The sequence below is a fragment of the Heloderma suspectum genome, chromosome 2 (genome assembly GCF_057233095.1).
Source record: "Heloderma suspectum isolate Gila_16-S chromosome 2, 16-S_ref, whole genome shotgun sequence".
NCBI lineage: Eukaryota > Metazoa > Chordata > Lepidosauria > Squamata > Helodermatidae > Heloderma > Heloderma suspectum.
The window spans coordinates 10,835,443-10,853,655 of record NC_139459.1 but is presented as its reverse complement, the minus strand read 5'-3'; the positions used below and the strand labels follow the sequence as shown (position 1 = coordinate 10,853,655).

The 18,213-nt window shown below is 45.6% G+C and overlaps 1 protein-coding gene across 6 annotated transcripts in view; it reads right to left on the bottom strand.

The window, feature by feature from the left end:
- The window catches only part of PIK3C3 (phosphatidylinositol 3-kinase catalytic subunit type 3), a 161,214-nt gene that overhangs the window by 123,056 nt on the left and 19,945 nt on the right, over positions 1-18,213 (bottom strand). For all 6 annotated transcript variants that reach the window (XR_014787487.1, XR_014787488.1, XM_084832842.1 and 3 more), the window contains exons 5-10: positions 16,028-16,114; positions 14,923-15,018; positions 11,549-11,620; positions 8,991-9,095; positions 4,237-4,329; positions 2,743-2,928 (exon numbers count right to left, since the gene is read on the bottom strand). Coding sequence is in view for 4 of the 6 variants with exons in the window: in XM_084832842.1 (XP_084688968.1) it covers positions 2,743-2,928; positions 4,237-4,329; positions 8,991-9,095; positions 11,549-11,620; positions 14,923-15,018; positions 16,028-16,114 (639 nt within the window). In the remaining 2 variants the exon portion in view is untranslated. The remainder of the gene's footprint in view (positions 1-2,742; positions 2,929-4,236; positions 4,330-8,990; positions 9,096-11,548; positions 11,621-14,922; positions 15,019-16,027; positions 16,115-18,213) is intronic.

Genomic DNA, 18,213 nt, shown 5'->3' with positions numbered 1-18,213 from the left:
TCTGAGAGTGCCTTGGACTGCAAGAAGATCAAACCAGTCCATACTCCAGGAAAGAAAGCCAGACTGCTCACTTGAGGGAATGATATGAAAGGCAAAACTGAAGTACTTTGGCCACATCATGAGGAGACAGGATACCCTGGAGAAGATGCTGATGCTATGGAAAGTGGAAGGCAAAAGGAAGAGGGGCTGACCAAGGGCAAGGTGGATGGATGACATTCTGGGGGTGACGGACTCAACCTTTGGGGAGCTGGGGGTGGCAACGGCCGACAGGAAGCTCTGGCGTGGGCTGGTCCATGAAGTCACGAAGAGTCGGAAGCAACTGACTGAATAAACAACAACAACAACAACTACCTCCCTTGTGGACTGTGGGAATGCTGTGGACATATTATACCTCGACTTCAGCAAAGCTTTTGACCAAGTGCCCCATGATATCCTGATTAGCAAAGCAGCACAAAGTGGGCTAGCTGAAACAACGATCAGGTGAATGCTCAGTTGGCTACAGAATTGGGCTCAAAGAATGCTTATCAGTGGGATCTTCTCAAACTGGGGAGAGGTAATGAGTGGGGTACCACAGGGCTCAGTCCTGGGCCCAGTGCTCTTCAACATTTTTATGAATGACTTGGAGGAGGAGGTGCAGGGAATGCTGATCATATTTGCAGATGACACAAAATTGGGCAGGATAGCTAATACCTTGGAAGACAGAAAAATTTCAAAGGGATCTTGATGGACTGGAGCGCTGGGCAGAAAACAACAGAATGAAACTGAATAGGGATAAATGCCAATAATGGGCTCAAGTTACAAGCAGCCGGATTCCGGCTGAACATCAGGAAAAACTTCCTGACTGTTAGAGCAATACGACAATGGAACCAATTCCCTAGGGAGGTGGTGGGCTCTCCCACACTGGAGGCGTTCAAGACGAGGCTGGACAGCCACCTGTCAGGGATGCTCTGACTTGGATTCCTGCATTGAGCAGGGGGTTGGACTCGATGGCCTTGTAGGCCCCTTCCAACCCTACTATTCTATGATTCTATGAAGAGCCATGCTGATTCAGACCAAAGGTCTATCTAGGTGCCGCTCATGTTCCCCAGCAACTGGTGTACGTAGATATACTGCCCCTGATACTGGAGGTAATATACAACCATCAAGACTAGTAGCCATTGATAGCCTTTTCCTCCAGGAATTTGTCCAACCCCCCTTTAAAGCCATCCAAATTGCTGGCCATCACTACATCTTGTGGTAGCGAGTTTCATAGTTCATTTCATAACTATGTGCTGTGTGAAGAAGTACTTCCTTTTCTCTGTCCTGAATCTTCCACCATTCAGCTTCCTTGGATGACCCCGGGTTCATAGAATCATAGAACAGTAGGGTTGGAAGGGGCCTATAAGACCACTGAGTCCAACCCCCTGCTCAATGAAGGAATATAAGTCAATTCTAGTATTCCAGTATTATGGGAGAGAAAGGAAAAAAGAATTCTATCTATCCATTGTCTCCACACTTTGGATAACTTAATCCCCACCCCCACCCCCTTATTCGCCTTTTTTCTAAGCTAACTTTTCCTCATAGGGGAGTTACTTCAGCCCCTCAATGTCTCCCTGGTACATAAGCAAATTCCATTGTTTCAGATAGTCACTCAGCATGTAGAACCAGTGGCATGCCAGAGGTTCAGGAACCCTTGGTGAAATGTTATGTATAGTCTGAAACACCAGGGGGTGGGTGACATGCAGATGACACAAAATTGGGAGGGATAGCTAATACCCTCAAAGACAGAAACAATTTTCAAAGTGATCTTGATAGGCTGGAGTGCTGGGCAGAAAACAACAGAATGAAATGTAATAGGGATAAATGCCAAGTTCTGCACCTGGGAAAAGAAACCAAATGCACAGTTACAAGATGAGGGATACTTGGCTCAACAATACTACAAGTGAGAAGGATCTTGGAATGTCTGTAGATCACAACCTGAATATGAGCTAACAATCTGATGTGGCTGCAAAAAAGGCAAATGCTTTTTTCGGCTGCATTAATAGGAGCATAGCTTCCAAATCCCAGGAAGTGCTAGTTCCCCTCTACTCAGCACTGGTTAGGCCTCATCTGGAGTACTGTGTCCAGTTCTGGGCACCACACTTTAAGAAGGATGCAGACAAACTGGAGAGGGTTCAGAGGAGGGCAATGAAGATGATCAGGGGCCTGGAAACAAAGCCCTATGAAGAGAGACTGAAAGAACTGGGCATGTTTAGCCTTGAGAAGAGAAGACTGGGGGGAGATAGGATAGCGCTCTTCTAGTCCTTGAAAGGTTGCCACAGAGAGGAAGGCCAGGATCGATTCTCGCCCATCCCAGAGTGCAGGACACGGACTAATGGGCTCAAGTTATAGGAGGCCAGTTTCCAGCTGAACATCAGGAAAAACTTCCTGACTGTTAGAGCAACACGACAATGGAACCAATGACCTAGGGAGGCGGTGGGCTCTCCCACGCTGGAGGCATTCAAGATGAAGCTGGACAGCCACCTGTCAGGGATGCTTTAACGTGGATTCATGCAATGAGCAGGGAGTTGAACTCGATGGTCTTATAAGCCCCTTCCAACCCTACTATTCTATGATTCTATGATCCCTTTGCCCACCCAAAATGGCACCCCTTACCACATATTTATATGCCAATTTAAAACATAGGCGTGGGGTATGTGTGTGTCCATAGCTGACTGAATCCCTCCCAAGCACAGAAAAAGGGGAATGAAGGCATTTCCACACCTCATCGTCGGCCTGTTGCAATCTGGCCACTGCATAGCGCCGTACGGTCTGGTTGGTGAAGTGAGAGGACAGCAGCTCCAGGGAGTCTTCTACATCCATTGGCTTCCACTTGCCCAAGAGCTCCAGGGCTTGTTTCGCCTCTTGAGGGAGATACCAGTTGACACACTTCAAAAATTTTGTCAGCGCCTAGAACAGAAACCATAATCACATGACCTCACTTTCCTCAGTCAGAGTGAAACTTGGTGCAGCGTCATTCATGGTATTTGGAATTCCGTGAATTTTGTAAAAAGCCAACAGCAGCCTTGGGAGGCCTTGATACAGACAGAGACCACAACAGGAGCAAAGGGTTCAAAGCACCCCCTCCATACAGGGCACAGAAAAATTCAGAGCAGCCCTCCTCCTGGCTGCTTCTGACTTTAAAATTAACAACAGTATATGCCTTCTAATTGCATGAAGAATGTCATATGTGTTTTGGCTGTCAGGGTATAAGGGAGATAAAGTCAAACCAGCCCAACTCAATGTGTGGTAGAGACTAAGGGCCCAATCCTATGGGGAAAGGCGGCCGCCTCCAAACTCAGAGGCGACTGCCTTTCCAATGCAGGGCAGGAGAAGAGCGGAGGGGATCACTCCCTCCATGATTCTCCTGCCCTGCATGTGCAGCTAGACAGCCGATTTCAGCTGTCTAGCCGCGGGAAGGCGGACGGGGAGGAGGCTGCCGGACAACACACAGGATGTGTTCATACCGGCATCTCCGCCTTCCCCACCCCGGAATGCCCCCCCAGAACACCCCGTTTTGGCCACTCCGCACTCCTCTTCAGAGCGCGGAGTGCGGGGCCGTTCCGCGCTGCCTACAAGGCAGCGTGGAAGGTGGGCGGGAGGAGGTCAGGTCTCTGGGAACCAACCTCGGAGTTCAGGCTCCGAGGTTGGTTCACGGAAAACCACACATCCTATGGCCATCTAGCTGCTGACTAGCGGCCATAGAATTGCTCCCTTAGGTGCTCTTTAGATGTTACAGTGGCGGCGTGGAACCAGCTTTCCTGCAGGTTCATCCAATGGGGTTGCTGTAACATGTAAAGCAAGAGAGTTGAACATCAGGCCCATGGGCCAAATCTGGCCTGCCTCAGGTCCAAATCCGGCCCCCTGTGCTTCCCCAAAAAGCCACGCCCCCTTCCCCAAGCTTTTTCCCTACCTGTCAGTCATTTGGTGGTTTCACAACCTTTGTACACTTCCCCCCGCCCCATGCTCAAATATCAAAAAGCCTCTCTTATGGCATAGTTATTGGCGGTAAGCGCTTGAAGCTCAACGATGCCGATATTTCCGCTATCTTGCCCCCGCCCCTTTTGCCTTCAGCCCCACGGTGCAGCACTGGCAGGAGCGTGGCCTGAAGGGAGAACACAGGGCATGGAAAGTGGCCCCCAAATCTCCTCAAGTTGCCCGCTGCTAGTCTTAAGTCATCAAAAAAGAAGGGCATGATAAAAAGAATTTGAATGATACCTTTTCCTGATGAGTAAGATAATATCGGAATTTCCACACAAGATCCTGCTCTTCGTAGGTCAGCTGCTTTGTTGGCGGATAGCTCACTATGATCTAAAGAAGAGGAACTTAAGGATGTCTCTGTTATCACATCTAGCTCTCCCTCCCGAAAGGACAGGGAGTTACAACAGAAAAACAAATGTGTCTGTTAGAGCAATACGACAATGGAACCAACTACCTAGGGAGGTGGCGGGCTCTCCCACCCTGGAGGCGTTCAAGACCAGGCTGGACAGCCACCTGTCAGGGATGCTTTCACTTGGATTCCCGCACTGAGCACGGGGTTGGACTCGATGGTCTTGTAGGCCCCTTCCAGCCCTATTCTTCTATGATTCTATGAAAGAACGCAGAGTAAGATCTCCCACACACACCTCCTAGGGCGCAATCCTATTGCTGCTAGACAGCATCTAGACAACCATAGGATTTTGGGGGTCCCAGAAACCGTGCTCCCCACCCCACCCCCGCCACCTCATTGGCGGTATGGTTCGTCCCCGGCTCCGCGTCCGTGACAGCAGTGTGGAATGGGCAAAAAGGGGGTGGGTCCTGTTGGCGGGGAGAGGAGGGGACCACAGAAGTGCCGTTACAATGCTTCCTATATGCCATCCACCCCTCCAGCACTGATGCACCACAGCTAGGCAGCCAAAATCAGCCGTCTAGCCGTAAATGCAGGGATACATTATACTACATTATACTACATTGGATAGTCAGCTCTCATTGGATTACACCCTTCAAAGTTTAACTTGGCCTCTAGAAGCCACCTTGACCCCCCCACACACACACACCAAAATGCCATCAAACCCTTCTTGAAAAGGCTTGGACACATTTTTAAAGATATCTGGGTGGCGAATGTGCATTTGCAGGAGGGACAGGTTAGGCTGTGCAAGCTGCACATAGCTTGACAAACTACAAAAAAACCCACAGTGTGGTGTGGTGATGAAAGTGCTGCACTGGGAGCCGGGAGATCCAAGTTCTAGTCCCCACTCGGCCATGGAAGCTCACTGGGTGACTCTGGGCCAGTCACAGACTCTCAGCTCAACCCACCTCACAGGGTTGTTGTTGTGAGGATAAAATGGAGAGGAGGAGGACAATGTAAGCTGCCTTGGGTTCCTTGCAAGAGGAAAAAAGGTGGGATATCATGGAACAACCGATTGGTTCAAAACTGGGAAAGGAGTACGACAAGGCTGCATAGTAAGAAGCAGAGACATCACCTTGCCGACAAAGGTCCGTCTAATCAAAGCTATTCCCAGTAGCAACGTATGGCTGTGAGAGCTGGACTATAAGGAAGGCTGAGCGCCGAAGAATTGATGCTTTCGAACTGTGGTGCTGGAGAAGACTCTTACGAGTCCCCTGGACTGCAAGGAGGTCAAATCAGTCAGTCCTAAAGGAAATCAACCCTGGCTGCTCACTGGAAGGACAGATACTGAAGCTGAAGCTCAAATATTTTGGACACCTAACGTGAAGAGAAAACTCTCTGGAAAAGACCCTGATGCAGGGAAAGACTGAGGGCAAAAGGAGAAGGGGACGGCAGAGGATGAGGTGGCTAGATAGCATCACTGATGCAATGAATATGGACTTGAGCATGCTCCGGGAGAGGGCGCAGGACAGGAAGGCCTGGCTTGCTATGGTCCATGGGGTCACGAAGAGACGGACACGACTGAACTACTGAACAACAACAATAAATGCAATAAAGAAATACAGAAATAGCATAGGGAAAGGAGATGGGCAGTCAGAGGGCAAGGTCAGCATCTGCTGTAGGCTCAGCTCAGGTCCAGATGTGTGCTTATTTCCACAGCTTCAGAACCCTTGCTTGCAGAGAACATTTTTGGGAGGTAAGGTGGATGCCTCGGAAAACGATATCAGCTACTTTCTAGATTTCTAAAGGGGTTGTCTCTTTTTGGTCAGGTGCCTCCTTCTTTTCTGGCTTCAGTTCCTTTCTCCAACCAGATATTGCTACTCCTGGTTCTTTCTTACCAGACAGACTTATATTCTCTCTTCACCACCCTTTCACATTTCTTTCAAACACTTGGGATGAGCATTCAGCAGTGGACTGTTCTGAGCACACATGCTGCTTTGAGGATTCTTCTGCCTCGCCTCACTTATTTTGGAACTCCCAGTATCTTCCCAATATGTGCTTCACATGGTCATGCTTAGAATTTGCCCAGGCACATTCCAATAAACTGAAGCCAGAGTTCCTCCACCTCTGATCTCCAGGCTCCCGGGACGCTACAGAAAAGCTTGTGTTTATCTCACTGGCCACATCGACACATAACAGTAAACCATAGTTTAGGGTTATATGCATGTCATAATGTGGTGGGTTTGTGCATCCCCTCCCCTCCTCTCTCCTCCTCCTATCCGATTAGTAGGAGGAGTAAGTTTTGCTTCAGCAGATTCTGGGTTTGCTATTTGGTGCAAACCAGAAATTGTGGTTTGAAACAAACTCTACGTTGCTAAACAAATCAGAAAAAAAAAATATCCAGGATTTGAAGCTAGTTTGTTAGCTACTGACTAGTTGAATTATCCCCTTCATGGATCACTGCCTTGTTGTGGCGAAGGGGCTTGCATAACTCAGTGAAGCCATAAGCTATGCCATGCAGGGCCACCCAAGACGGTCAGGTCATGGTGGAGAGTTCTGACAAAATGTGGTCCACTGGAGAAGGAAATAGCAACCCACTCCAGTATTCTTGCCCAAAAAACCCCATGGAACGTATCACAAGGCTAAAAGATATGACACCGGAAGATGAACCCCTCAGGTCGGAAGGTGTCCAATATACTACTGGGGAGGAGCAGAGGGTATTTCCAAGTAGCGCCAAAAAGAGTGAAGCGGCTGGGCCAAAGCCAAAAGGACACTCAGCTGTGGATGTGTCCGGTGGTGAAAAGAAAATCCAATGCTGTAAAGAACAATATTGTTTAGGAACCTGGAATGTCAGATCAATGAATCAAGGTAAGCTGGAGGTGGTCAAACATGAGATGGCAAGACTGAACATCGACATCTTGGGAATCAGCGAACTAAAATGGACAAGCATGGGCGGATTTAATTCAGGTGACCATCATATCTACTACTGTGGGCAAGAATCCCTTAGAAGAAATGGAGTAGCTCTCATAATCAATAAAAGGGTGGGAAAAGCAGTACTGTCTGGGGTACAATCTCAAAAACGATAGAATGATCTCAATACGAATCCAAGGCAAACCATTCAACATCACAGTAATTCAAGTCTATGCCCCAACCACTGAGGCCGAAGAAGCTGAGGTTGATCGGTTCTATGAAGACCTACAACACCTTCTAGAACTAACTCAAAAAAAAAGATGTCCTCTTCATCATAGGGGATTGGAATGCTAAAGTAGGAAGTCAAGAAATAACTGGGATAACAGGCAAGCATGGCCTTGGTGTACAAAATGAAGCAGGACAAAGGCTAATAGAGTTTTGCCAAGAGAAGACGCTGATCATAGCAAACACGCTTTTCCAACAGCACAAAAGGCAACTCTACACATGGACATCACCAGATGGTCAATATCGAAATCAGATTGATTATGTACCTTGCAGCCAAAGATGGAAAACCTCTATACAGTCAGTAAAAACAAGCCCTGGAGCTGACTGTGGCTCAGATCATGAGCTGCTTCTTGCAAAATTTTGGCTTAAATTGAAGAACGTAGGGAAAACCACTAAACCATTCCGGTATGACCTAAATCATATCCCTTATGAATATACAGTGGAGGTGAGGAACAGATTTAAGGGATTAGACCTAATAGACAGAGTGCCTGAGGAACTATGGACAGAGGTCCGTAACATTGTTCAGGAGGCAGCAACTAAATCCATCCCAAAGAAAAAGAAATGCAAGACAGCATAGTAAGAAGCAGAGACATCACCTTGCTGACAAAGGTCCGTCTAATCAAAGCTATGGTTTTCCCAGTAGTAATGTATGGCTGTGAGAGCTGGACTATAAGGAAGGCTGAGTGCCGAAGAACTGATGCTTTTGAACTGTGGTGCTGGAGAAGACTCTTACGAGTCCCCTGGACTGCAAGGAGGTCAAATCAGTCCATCCTAAAGGAAATCAACCCTGACTGCACATTGGAAGGACAGATACTGAAACTGAAGCTCAAATATTTTGGTCACCTAATGCGAAAAGAAAACTCCCTGGAAAAGACCCTGATGCTGGGAAAGACTGAAGGCAAAAGGAGAAGGGGACAGCAGAGGATGAGATGGCTAGATAGCATCACCAATGCAATGAATATGAACTTGAGCACACTCCGGGAGAAGGCGCAGGACAGGAAGGCCTGGCATGCTATGGTCCATGGGGTCATGAAGAGTCAGACACGACTTAACGACTGAACAACAACAACAGATGAATTATCTGAATTGACAAGCCCTAATTAGAACATTGCTCTACCTCCGGAGGCCATACCACCTAGGGACAGGGGTGCTGAGCAGCTCGGAAATGAAAGCAGACAAGCAGCTCCAAACCATGGCTTGTCTGAACCACTTGGAAGCTCAAATCGCGATCTGGCTTCTAAACCATGGTCAGTGCAAACTATAATTTGGTGTGATGTCTTAATCAAGCCTATGCCTGTTGGAGGAGGTGGGACTGAAAATAGGATATAGGTACAGATAAGACACACCTTAACCCGAGTTCTCATTACATTTGCTGCCAGTCCCCAATCTGCCACACACAGAAAATTCAACAGCCATTCAGCATCAACGACAACAAAGAATGGCAACTTACATTAAGCTGATCTCGAGTAGCTGCATTGGGCTTGAGATCATGATCAGAAGGTCCACTCCTTAAGCTTCTGGCAAGCTTGTGGTGTTTGCTTTCCACTAAGTTTTCCTGAAAATGTGTTTTTGAAATGAAGCGTTAGGTTTATTTTTAAAAAATTTCAAGACATCCATTGCCATATGTACTGGCCCCAGGAGCGTAGCCAAGTCATTGGTAGTGTTAGAGAGGCCTAGAGATCCACAATGCTTGCTTAAGTCCATTATTGGTGCAATTCCCTTGCTAGGAAGCCTCTGAGCATGTGCAGATGAGTCAAAAGGCCAGTAACAGCCTTCTCGGAACATTCCTTGCTGATGAGGAGAATGTCCTATTACTGATGTGCCTGAGAAGCAGAGTTTGTTTACCTTAAAGCTACAGGTGGCTGTGCTGAGACCCTAGTGCTGTTAGTTTATGCTGAGAATGAACGCTGGGTGCGTGTGCTGCTGCTATGCTGTCTCATGTATAAGACTCATTGTACCCCATGGCTCTGGGTTCAGAGAAGCTGCCTGATCCAACCATTGGGTACAACTGTGTGATGTAAGTTACCCAATAAAGTACTCCTTGTAAGTAATCCTTTGAGTCTGATTTATCACTATCTTGGCATTTCTAACCTAAGAGTTCAACGCCCATTGCAGGGGCGACACACCATAATACAATCAAGCCGATGAGGTCAGTTCAGGTCAGACTTGATGGGAATTGAACAGGCTCTTTGGAGTTCTGCCAGCTCAGCAAGCTTATGCTAAGAGTGCCGTAGAAATGAACATAAAAATATTGACATAACATTATTTTAGGAGTCTCTTTGCATTGGTTCAGCATCCAGCTTGTTTAGGCTATGTGCATCTAACCAAGGGAAACAGGCCTAGGGTTGAGATTTCTCTCATCACCTACAGTCTTCTCTTTTAACTGAAGATGGGATTGAACTTCAGGACTTCTTCATGTAAAACAGATTTTCTACACTGAACTATGGTCCCTGCTCAGTGGAGGATGGTGGCTCCATTTTGGTGGGGCTGTAAATCCATTGGGGGCTGTAAATCCATTTGGGGTTTCAGTCAGAATCAGCCAGAACTCAAAAGGAGCTATCCACAGTGCTGGACACATTTCTGTACAGGGTTCAGCACTTTGGCTAGCTCCTTTAGGGTTCTGACTCGTTCTGACTGAAACCCAGAATGGATTTATGGCCCCACAAAAATCGGGGCCATCAGCTTATTACATCCCCTTCCATACCACAAAGCTATCGGATCTTACCGCTCCAACTCGTTTGTGATATTAGCACGTTTCTCCAGGTTTAGTACACTTTAGTTATGGACCATTCATTTAAGCTTAAACAGCATGAACATCCAAGACAGACAGGTAACAATGGGGCAAAAAGCAAAACACAGATGGCCACTTAAAATTCCAAACACAATTTCTAATGCTAGAAACTGTTCTCAACTTAAGCCTGGCCCCTCAACATCAAACTCTGTAAAAGAAAGGCCATGATGAAGCTGTACAAAAATTTATTTAGTTATTATATTTTTAATCTACCCAATAAGCAACATTCTCTAGGTTGGTACAACAATTAAAAGATTAAGATACAAAGAGCTAAAAGTATAAAATACAATAAAATGTTTAAAAGAATAAAGTACAATACCAAACACACAACACACAAGTAAATTAAGGGAGCAATCTTATGGCCACTAGTCAGCGGCTAGATGGCCGTATGGTTTTCAGGGAACCGACCTCAAAGCCCGCACTCCAAGGTTGGTTCCTGGAGAACCAACCTCCCCCCATTCCGTGCTGCCTCACTTGGAAAAGGAGTGTGGAGCGGCCGAAACGGGGCATTCTGGGGGTGTTCCCAGGGCAGGGAAGGCGGAAATGCTGGTACAACACATCCTACCGACGCAGCCTCCTCCCCCACTCTGCCTTTGTGTGGCTAGACAGCCGACATCAGCTGTCTAGCCGCAAATGCAGGGCAGGAGAAGCACAGAGGGAACGATCCCCTCTGTGCTTCTCCTGCCCTGCTTTGGATAGGTGGTCACCTCTGAGTTCGGAGGCGGCCACCTATCCCCACAGGATTGTGCCCTAAACAGCTAAAAAAAACTAGAAGTAGGTCTCTAAAATGCCTGGGAAAAAAGAAAGGTCTGTGTCTGGTGCCAAAAAGATGTAGGCACTAGGCATGCCTCTTTGGCATGGGCATTCCACAAGTGGGGTGCCATAACCGAGAAGGCCCTCTCTCTTGTAGCCACCTGCCTAGCTTGCTTCAGTGGGGGCACCTGGAAAAGGGCCTCCAAAGATAACCTAAGGATCTGAGCAGGTACATACGGCAGGAGACGTTCCTTTAGACAGCTTCTAGTAAAATACAGGAGTATTAAAGCAACTGTTCCCAAAAGTGCACTCAAAAGGAAGCCATTTTGGCACAAACACTCTTTCAAATGCAAGTCATTATCCACTTTGGGATATCAAGATGCGCACAGACATACATACCAAATCTCTCCAGCTCAACATCAGCTTTCTGTGCCATGAACTCTGTTGTGAAGAAAATTACTTACCATGGACATCTGGGGATCTGGAACTTTAACGATCTCAGAGCTCGTTAAAATTGGAGATGACTCATCGCCGTCCTAGATGACAACGGCATTCAGAAAGGCACATTAAACCTCTCATGTTATAAAGATCAGTGTGACATGTCAACACGATTTAATGTGTTCCAGAGACAAGATTGGAAAAAAATGAGCTATTAAGCCTCAATGTCTTTCTGAAATGAGTAACAGCATGGAGGAAAATGAGGGGAAAAGTGACAATTCAACCTTGTCAGGGAAAAACACACATTCGCCGGCACTACGCTACAAGTGTTGGGCAAAGAGACTGAGTTATAAATCAGGAAGTCCCCAGTTTGAATCTTGCCTCTGCCATGAACTCACTAGGTGACCTTAGGCAAGCCACTCTCTCTCAGCTTCAGCTGCCCACCCCCCGCATCTATAATATGAGGTATAATAATAATCTACCTTACCAGGTTGTTGTAAGGATTAAAACAAGATGTGTGAGAAGCATTCCGAATACTGGAAAGCGCTACACAAATGTTAAGTATTACTGAAAAAGTAACAAGAGATCTAACAAAGGGTAAAATCCAAATTAAGTCCTACTTAGAGTAGACCCAATGGCATGAATGGGGCTTAAATCCCATTCATTTTAATAGGTCTACTTTAAGTAGGACTTAATTTGGATTTTACCCAAAAGCACATTTACCACATGTCTGGTTTTGCATTTAAAAACCTGGGAGTTCATCCAAACATGTCGAGGAACAGTGTTATTTTAAGTATGACCACGGAACTGACCTGTGGGATATTACTATTTTTTTATTATTATTATTATTATTATTATTATTAAACTTATTAATTGCCCATCTGGCTGGTCACCCTGCCACTCTAATGGCTACATATATTATTATTATTATTATTATTATTAACATTTCCCCTTTTAAACAGCAGACCCCTGTTAGAGAGCCAGGGGAACGTCTTCACAGAATCCTCCCTATTCTTTAAGATCCTTGCAGAAAATCTGTTGATGATCTCACCACCTAGTGGCCACAGGGTTCTTCACACATTTGGTAGCACATATTCAGCGTAAGCATACACATATTCATACCCCAGAGTGTATAAACATGGAGGGGCTTACTCACATGCAAGGGTTAAAGGGGAGCTTCTCTCTGGTGTTGGTTGCCTTATTACAAGCCAAATATCCCCAGGAAGTTCCCCAGCAAGTCCTGCCTTGTTGCCAGGAGAAGGTCACTCCTTCAGTTACGCAACTGAATCCCTTCCTTTTTTCCTGGTAACAACACAAAAAGTTATGCTGGGTATGTTATGCTCCCTGAAACAAACTGAATGCCAGACGCTTACTTCCCGTGGGAGACTTGTGGTAGAAAGCTCTAGATAACTTTGTTCGGTTCACTTCTCCTGCACAGTCCCTTTTTAAAACTGAGACACCAATTTCGGCAACTATCATAATTATAGCTATTAGCATATTTTAAAACACAGAATTCTCACAGTCTGTTATTCTTGGTGAATGTATGGTTTAGTCTGATGCACTGAATGTTTATTCGTGAAATACATGTTTTCGGAAAAACACATTTAAAAAGCTGTTTAAAAGATCACTTGAAGTGAGAAAACTTGTCTGGCTTAGGGCACCTGCTTTATTTTTATTTATTTTTTGCCTCTGTAGCTCCATTCTTTCAAGTACCTTTTCAAGCTGTGCTATGACAATTCTGTAAGGCTGTTCAAACAAATGGCTTAGTGGATTTTTTAAGAATGCATATTAAGAGCCCCCTGTTAAAACCTTCCAGCTGGGACTTGCTGAGAAATCCTACACTATTATTGCATTCTACACACACAATACAGCTGATAGGAAGGCTGCTATGCGATATATATATATAGCATAGCAGCCTTACTATCAGCTTTATTGTGACAGTAGAATATATATAGTGATATATATATCACTGTGTTTTAACAGTACAGCTACTAATAAGGATGGAAGCCGGAACATTTAGCTTAAAATATATTTATTTTAATAATGTGCTGTTAGTCTTTCTTTCTCATACATTTTACCTTAAGACTGACAGCATCCACAGTGGATCCGGAGGCTCTTTCTAGCTTTGCTGTTGTTCTGCTTGACACCAACCTCTCTCTCTGTCTCTCTCCCTCTTTACTTAGCAGTAAATCCCATTGAACTCAGTGGTACTTACTTTTGAGTAGGCATGTAAAGGATTGCACTGCAAATCCAGTCATGCCCTATGTATAAACCTGCTCAATGAGAAAATGCGAACATCTGCAGATAGACTAAGAGCGTTTACCGGGGTTGTCCAAGGCTATGCCTTGAATTACTGGAGGAGCTCTGGGTATATTTCGCTCTCCAAGCCTTCAGGAAGAAACACCACAAGTAACTTCTCTCTGACTTTGACACAAGGTGACAGGTGGTACAGAATGACTGCCTTCCTGTTAGATGGGATGTCTGTCCTTCTAAGGAGCTCAGGGCAGCATATACCCTCACATCAGCCCTGTGAGGTAGTCTAGGCTGAGAGAGAGACGGAAAGAGGGGAGCAGCTGTAGCTCTGTGGCAGAGCAACTGCTTTGCGTGCAGAAGGTTCCAGGTTCAATCCCTGGCTTCTCCATAAGGGGATAAGAAAAACCCCTGCCTGAAACCCTGAGAATGGCTGCTGCCAGTCAGTGTCGACAATACTGGGCTCTGGCTCAATATAAGGCAGATTCCTATGTTCCCGAAAGACACTGGCTGACTCAAGGCCACCCAATCTGCTTCAATGCCAACAGGCAATTTGAACCCCAGTTGCCTCAGCTGCTTTGCATTTATTTAAAAAACAGATTGGGGGGGGGGAGAATCATGCAATATGTAGCTTGGCCTTCATGCAAAAGTTGCATAATCCATTTAACCAATCATTGCCAAACAATTTTGGAACAGGATCTCTCTTCCATCCTCTAAACGCAGATCCTATTACATAAAAGATTTGTGCAATATAAAGGTTTAAGGTTTAATGGAGGGGAGAGGAAGGACGAAACAGGAAAGGCAAGGCAATAAGCCCAAGATGTCTTAAAATCACTCACACTTCTTAAACTTCTATCAACCTGAAGCACATTATATGAATGACTGGAACCCGTAATCACATCCGAACTTTTGCATTTGATCTGAATGTACATATTAGCACTGGATACCTGGCAGCTGTCTGCTGCTACCGTGGAAGAAAATATTTCAGCCCCGGCAGGAGGGGAAAATGGAAGCGAGTTTGGTTCTTTAAACAAAATAAGGGTGCAATCCTATGCATGTTTAGACAGAAATAAGAAATAACTTATTTCTGCCTAAACGTGCATAGGATTGTGGCCTTAATAAAAATTAACGACCTGAGAATGTTGCATACCTTCTCGTAATATACAATCCCGTATTCTTTGTCGTCGCTTTTTGCACAGCGGAATTCAATCATCAAGTACATAAAATTAGAACTCCGCTTCTCACTCTGAAATTTAAAAAAAGGAAGCAAGAAATATTAAATGTAAGGATAAACTGCATTAAGAAGGGAATGTCAGCATTTCCCTTTGCAAAAGAGAGAACCACCTCCGTGACTTATGGATCAGATCGTCTGCTATTACAGCAACAACATTTTAAAATATATTTCTTTGTTGATAAATGGAGGAGTCACCTTCCGGGCCAAATAGGGTCCCCAAGGCAACATACTGTTGAAAACCTGCAACAACTTAAACCTTTAAGAACTATTAAAAATAACTCTAAAAATAATTTAGAGAGCAATCCTATGGTCCCTGGGAGAGCATTCCAGGGAACATAGGATTGTTCAAAGTCCCCCTCCCAAATACTGCTCTGTAGATACTGTAGATACTGCTCTGACCTCGGGAGGGGGACTCTAAGTTCTGATCCCCCACCCCCTCACAACCACTGCAGAAAGAACCGCACCGGCTGCTTCCCGAGGTTGCAAATGTGGATTTGGAAGGAGGGAAAAGGGGGTATTGTGGTAGGCAGGGAGAGGAGAGGCCAGGATATGAGAAATCCTATGGCCCCGACAGTCCTGGCAGCATACCAGCTCTAGACAGGCTTGGAGGCCGGTCTAGAGGAAAATTTTGCATAGACAGCGGCTCCCAGACTGAACTGAAGACTGTACCTTGAAATGCATCTGACACACACCAGCTGATTCACATTGGAGAAGGAGATCAGTAGTAGGTGGGTAACCTGTCTTTCTGGGAAGTCTATCCTCCACTACTGGTATTTTCATTGAGGAACCTCAGGGTTGCCCACTGCACACTTTGAAAACCGATGGCCTGGAGAAGGCACATTGAACCTCAGGCCCACAGGCCAATTCTAGCCCAAACCCAGATGGCCACACCCACTTCTCATGGCCCCACCCTCTTTCCCTCATCACCAATACTCCCTGAGTTGTAGATGCCCTACTACACCAAGGTTTCCACATCAGTGAGGCCTTAAAGCTCTTTAGATGCCCAACTTACACGACCTACCTCATTGATCATCTCGATTTCACGGAAGGTCAGTCTGTCCAGCCAGTCTACTTTGACCATGTGGCCTTGCCGGTGAGACTTGGTGAGCTGGTGCACAGAAAAACATATAGGGGCATCATTTAAATTGTCACAGAGAAGCAGGACGAACCCGTCATTTTGAAGTCAGTGGAGAGAAAAAATATTTTCAATGTACATAGTTCTGCATGACACATAATTCAAGCGTCTGCCAAACAGTTCAGCTGCATTTACACCTACCAGTATGTTCTCAAAATTCAGACCACGTTCATCAAGGCAGAGTAAACCTATTCAAAAGGGCATGATCTATCCCAAACTAAGCACTCCCAAGGAGTTTAATGGGAGAGATGCTCAATAGACTACCAAGCATGCTTACCCAAAACGCAAGCTCCACTGAGTTCCACGGGAATTGCTCCCTAGAAACTGCGGTTAGGATTCCAACTTTAAGCAAATGCTTAATTCTCCCAGTGGAATCAGTGAGACCAGGGGGGCGGGAGAGGAAGAATATTCATTCCGGCCAAGTCATTTGCAAACTGTTTCATGTAAAGAACCAAAATTGGCAATGCCAGGAGCGAGATACACAGGGCAAATGACTCCTATGGAATCTTGGTTGAGTTGCATTGGTGGCAAATGAGTTGTGTACATTTCTCAATCCAATCTAGATCCAGCTATTCCAGCATTTTTAGTTCAATGGGCAACAGAGCCCAGTAAGATGCCACCAAGAACCTCCAAAAAGGAAAATACTGCCCTTGCTTATTTTTGTCACCAACATCTACCACACATCTAAATATGGGGGGGGGGGTCATTTAACTATCATGGCTAACTGCCCTCAACTGACCTACCCACCCCACTCCATGAAGTTTTAAAGCTAGCTACACTAGTGACACAGCTACATTCTTGTAGTAGTGAGTTCTGAAGTTAATTATATCACCTGCTGGGGCAACAGCTGGAATGAAACATCTTACATTATTTTCTTCCCAGAAGGTGCCCCCCAAAACCTCTTTGACATTACTAGCCACGCTGTCTTGTCTTTAATAATTATCTCATAAATATTCTCGTGCAAAGGACCTAGTTTCTCTAAACTTACCGATGTCTTTCCTCTTTCCATTGAACCGGTTTGCACATCACAACAAACCAGGTTTGTTTGTTTGCTTGTTTGTTTAACCCTGGGTTGAGGTGCATGCTGGGCAATTGGTCTCGCTTTGGGCAGGAGAGGCTAAACAACCCAGCAACACTCTGTCCCTGGATCGTTTGCTGTGATGTGCAAAGCAGGAAATCTTTGGCGAGCCAGGGGAGAAAAAAGCCAGAGTTCCTGGTTTGGATGTCACAGCAAATAGCCCAGGGATGGAGCGCCCAGGGAAGAGCTGTTGTGGTGTGCAAACCAAGCCATATATGCACCCGTGAAGATCTGCTCATATCGATTTGCATACATTTGTTCAAGTAAAATCTCTGCTGTATATAACCTTTACCTTAACAATCCCCATAGTTAAGCATAACAGTTCACCTTGATGTACAAGAGGCCTGAGAAACTCAAAACCCCTGTCATCTCTGCTCTTAGCCATCAATATATTGTGGATCGCTAGCTAACGTCCTATTTCGGTAGCCTATCAAGGGCTACAAAACCAAGAACTTAGAGACTGGACAGTTCACAATATAAAGCCAGCATATGTGTTAGGACCCACGGGACTCGGGTTTGAGAGGCTTATTCTCAGATTAAGCTACAATATTAGTATACTGTGTTTACCCATCACTTACACACACAAGGGCATCAAATCTGGGTAAGAAAGTGCTAAGGTTTCCATGGAAACGACTGTACCACCATACCATTCAAGGAGTTGACTTTAACAAGAACCCATTCAGGACAGAAGGCTCACGACAACAAAAAGAAGCCACACAATCCGGAAACATGCATGCCACACACTTCTGGTGTACAGTTTTAGTCAGGAATATTAAAAGGCTATAAGCCCAAGGCCAGGGGAGAACTGCAAATGGCTAACACTTTGATTAACCCTCCTATGCCTTTGGGGTCATCACTGACCCCAAAGCGGTAATCAAAAAGATATTATTTTCCCCTAACCTGTGACACTTCACACTCTTGTATTCTCCCATAAATATATAGGCCAACTGTTCTGTGTGGTATGGTTTCAACCCCACCCCTATTTGAGAGTTTC